Source organism: Rhinopithecus bieti, unplaced genomic scaffold, assembly GCF_001698545.2.
Source record: "Rhinopithecus bieti isolate Rb0 unplaced genomic scaffold, ASM169854v2 scaffold_7464, whole genome shotgun sequence".
Taxonomy (NCBI): Eukaryota; Metazoa; Chordata; class Mammalia; order Primates; family Cercopithecidae; genus Rhinopithecus; species Rhinopithecus bieti.
Window position 1 is genome coordinate 412840 of NW_016805410.1, and position 4042 is coordinate 416881.

Here is a 4042-nt window from a genome sequence, read left to right on the forward strand (position 1 = left end):
TGAAAGGGAGAAGGCAAAAAAGGATGATGAAATGTATCTCACAGCAAGCCAAAGACAAGCCAGGCCTTCAGAGATACAAGATTAAGTCTAAAAACAAAAACGGTTAAGATGTGACAATGTCTGGACTCAGAAAACAATAACCCCGAATGAAGGCCTCAGTAGCAAGTTTTTCTCTGACCTTCTCCTGCCCTCCTGTCTCAGTCTCCTTCTTCCCCAAAGCTAGCCATAGAAACTAGAATCCCTCTTCCCCAAGGTGGGTCATAGAAACCAGAACCCCTTTTTCCTGAAAGCCAGCCACAAACCTAAAATATTACTCCACCTTTCTGTGTAAAAACTGGCCATAAAAAAATTTATCTGATCTACCTGGTTTGACTGTCATAAGACCCCCTATTCCAAAGAGGATCCTGTCCCACACCCAGAAGGAAGGAATGTGTGCTCAGAGAGGCCAAGAACACGAATAAGCCTTGTTGAGTTTCCCTTACTCAAGTCCATTAGCAGATCATACCCTTTTTGTCCAATTATATTTCTACATGGCTGTCCATACTTCGTTGAACCTAAGCATAAAATGGACAATTTCCCCTGTATTTTGGGTCTTCATTCTGAAGGTTCCCGTGTACACATTAAAATTTGTATGCCCTTTCTCCTCTTTACCTGCCTTTTGTGAGCTTTCGGTGAACCTTTAGAGGGTGAAGGAGTTTTCCCTTGGCCCCATAACTATTGAAAGTATAGGACAATGAGAAGTCTAAAGTTCTATAAGAGGGTTATAGATGCTTTAAAAAACATGCACACACACAAAAGAAACATTTTCCAGAGAAAAGGCGTAGATATGGTAGTATGCGCTTCAATGACTCTAGATTAAATAACATCTCAAGTGGCTCTGCAACTACTCCCCACTAGTTCATGCTAAAAATTCACATTCTTTGACAACCAAAATGCCAGAGAAAAAACATGTTGAAACAATCAAACGTCCGGTACTCTTTGCTGACATGAAAACGCAAAAAGAAAAAATCCCACTTGTTTTGGCAATTTTAAATGCTAATTTTTATTTACTGCTAACTGTGCAAAAGACACCAATTCAATACAGTGCAGTAAAACACTTACATACATCCAGTATTAAACAATAGTGTATGGGATAAATCTAAAGCAGAGAACCATGTGCCTTCAAAACTGATATCACAGAATGCAACTGGCTTCAGACAATTCTCAAGAAACCTGAAGAGCTCTTTAATTTAATATTAAGTGAGTTACCCAGAAGCAAAGGCTCTTGGTTTTACTTTCTAGAAAAAAGTGGAAGTTATTCCAATTCTGCATGGTTTAATATGATGTGTGATTTCTGAACCAATGAAATACTTTATATTCATTTTATCAATTGGTACCATCAGCTAATATAAAGCTGACAAATGGCTGACAGGAAAACAGCTGAATACAATGAAGTATGCTCAATATGGGGCTAGTTGTACATCCATCTCAATTTCCTTAGTCACAGCCCAAAATAATATCCCTTTATTTTAAAGTACTATTTTAAATCAAAAGATAAAATAATTTTAAAGACAAATACAATAGTAAATACTAATCACCTAAATCATTTAACCACTAACATAAAAAACTTTCTAAAAACAAAAACAGCAAGAAAATGGCAGTGCAAGAATACTTCATACTGCTGGATCTTACATACCCTGAGGTACATAGTGAGAAGCTGGGGGAGATGGAGCAAGATAGCCAATTGGCCCAGGATTTATAGCACCATGAATTTGAGAAGAACCACCACATGCTGTACCAACTGGATGCCAGGGGGGAACACAGGAATAATCTGGCACAACTGGGAGGCAGGAGTCAAAACCTGGCAAAGGTGGCTGCCCATAGGGATCTGACATTACTGGATAATAGACTGCTCCATGAGGGACAGATGAAGGATCAGCATTCGTTAAAGTATCTGAAAGAAAGAATGCATACAGTCTACTTTACATACAAAAAGTCACCAAAACAGAACCCCATGCAACATAAGTGGATGTTCTTATGTGTGAAAATAAAATTTATTAACTATAAGAAAGATCACAGCAATTGCAGCAAGAGTACTTTAAATACAAATAATGACTAAATACGAAAATTTCCAAATTAAAAAACTGTGAAATACATGTGTCAAATCTATTCAACTTACAGACAGCTATCTTTCTGGGATGATTTAGGTATCAACAAGCTAAATACATAAATATTCTCTAGAGTCCTTCTAGTTAAATTCTTATAAGAGGTGGTCACAATTGAGTTATCCAATAGTTTTACAAGAGACATCATCCGAATAACCATTTAGCAATGAAAAACTCAGGTGTCTGGACAGTCTGGTCTATACCTGAAAGTATAATTCTGAAGAGCACCCTAAAAGTGTCATCTCCTGAATGTCGTTAAGATCAAATTTTAATTTCATAGCACTTTTGCCACAAGTCAGTTCCAGTGGAAATAAATGCTGTTTTGATCTTGCTATAATGAGCATACACATTAGACAAAAAAAAAAAATTCATTACTTGGGCTTAGATTAACTCTGTGAAATTAAGACTGCCACTGCCTCATAGTTAACTACAATTAAAAATAGCTCTATAGAAGGTATATTGCACAAAATTAAAAAAAAAAAAAAAAAGATTGACAATGTAATATGCTTTAAACAGGGAAAGGAAGAGAGAAAGTAGTATTCCTAATATGCACCAGGTAATAGCATACTTATACATAAGGTCCCAATTAGTTCTTGTAACAAGCCTGGCAAGTCAGATACGAACTCCTGAACTCAGGTGACCACCTGCCGCAGCTTCCCAAAGTGCTGGGATTACAGGCATGAACCACCACACCCGGCTCAGTGAAGTGAATACCTAGCCTTTCAGATAATTGTAGATATTCTTTGATGCTACACCCAAACTACATAAGTGGTAGTTCCTCAAAGGTCAAAATCCTCCTTCACTGAGTTATGCAGATCTTCCAAATGTTGACACATTTCCTCATACAATTTAAGAAACTACATTCAGCTCTACTTATTACAGGAGTTTCAGTTGGTGGTAAGGTGTCAAGCTCATGGTGGAAAATATATGTTTTCCTAAACTCTAATTTTTATTTGAAAGCTAAAATTGTATCTTTGAAAACAAATATTACTAGTTATTTATCCTAAAGTGACAGGCTCACTTTGTTCATTTAAGAAAATGCCGACCAGATCAACTAAATGTGAATAATAATTTATCCTTCTTTCAAGTCAGCAAGTACAACTCATAACTTAATAGCACAAGTCTTTTTCCTTAAGTTAATCATTATACTTCATTTAGTATGCAGAAGTGTTTTATAAGTAGTTCCATTTTTGTCACAAAGAAAAATACAACTATTCAAGGATAAAAATTTAGTAAAAATGTCTTTGATTAAACAAAAAAAAATAAGATTGGCATTTTTGTACCATGGGTGTATGGCAGTGAGATAAACACTGATTACTAGCAGAGTCTGGGGCCACTACCAATTTGTGCTTAGGTGCCAGCAGTTTTACCCATCACTGGTTTCTATACCCTCAATGAAAATACAAGCCAGTGAAAGGGGCAAATAAAATCTTAGTATTATTATGAACACTTCTGACCTCATGACTCCCTTGAAAGAGTCTTAGAGACCACAAGAGGTCCACATATCATGCTTTGAGAATCACTGGTGTAGTATATGGACCTGATGAAACATATGAAAGTTATTACTGAATTACACACAACAAAATCCAACTGTCTTTCTTGCTGGAATCTCATTACATACTCACCATTTGCTGATGCTTCCGCCTGTGTGCCATCTTCTCTCCTCACCTCACTGTAGAATTGAGGAACGGTTGGATCTACCAGAGGTGGCTCAGTATAGACTGGATAATTCTCTACATGAAGCTGCTGCTGCATCTGTGGCACATAGACCATGGAGTGCCAGTAGTTGTGGTAATAGCACTTGAGCAAGAAAGGGCAACAAAAAAAGAAACTTTACTTTTCTCTATTCTTAACGTAATACAGTTCCCCACAGACAAAAAAAAAAAAAAAAAAAAAAA

At 36.7% G+C, this 4042-nt stretch overlaps 1 protein-coding gene across 1 annotated transcript in view; it reads right to left on the reverse strand.

The window, feature by feature from the left end:
- Positions 1-1017: 1017 nt before the first annotated feature.
- The window catches only part of ALG13 (ALG13 UDP-N-acetylglucosaminyltransferase subunit), a 7531-nt gene continuing 4506 nt past the window's right edge, over positions 1018-4042 (reverse strand). Inside the window, exons 2-3 of the mRNA XM_017872324.1 lie at positions 3770-3944; positions 1018-1933 (exon numbers count right to left, since the gene is read on the reverse strand). Coding sequence (XP_017727813.1) covers positions 1668-1933; positions 3770-3944 — 441 coding nt within the window. The 3' untranslated portion in view covers positions 1018-1667. The remainder of the gene's footprint in view (positions 1934-3769; positions 3945-4042) is intronic.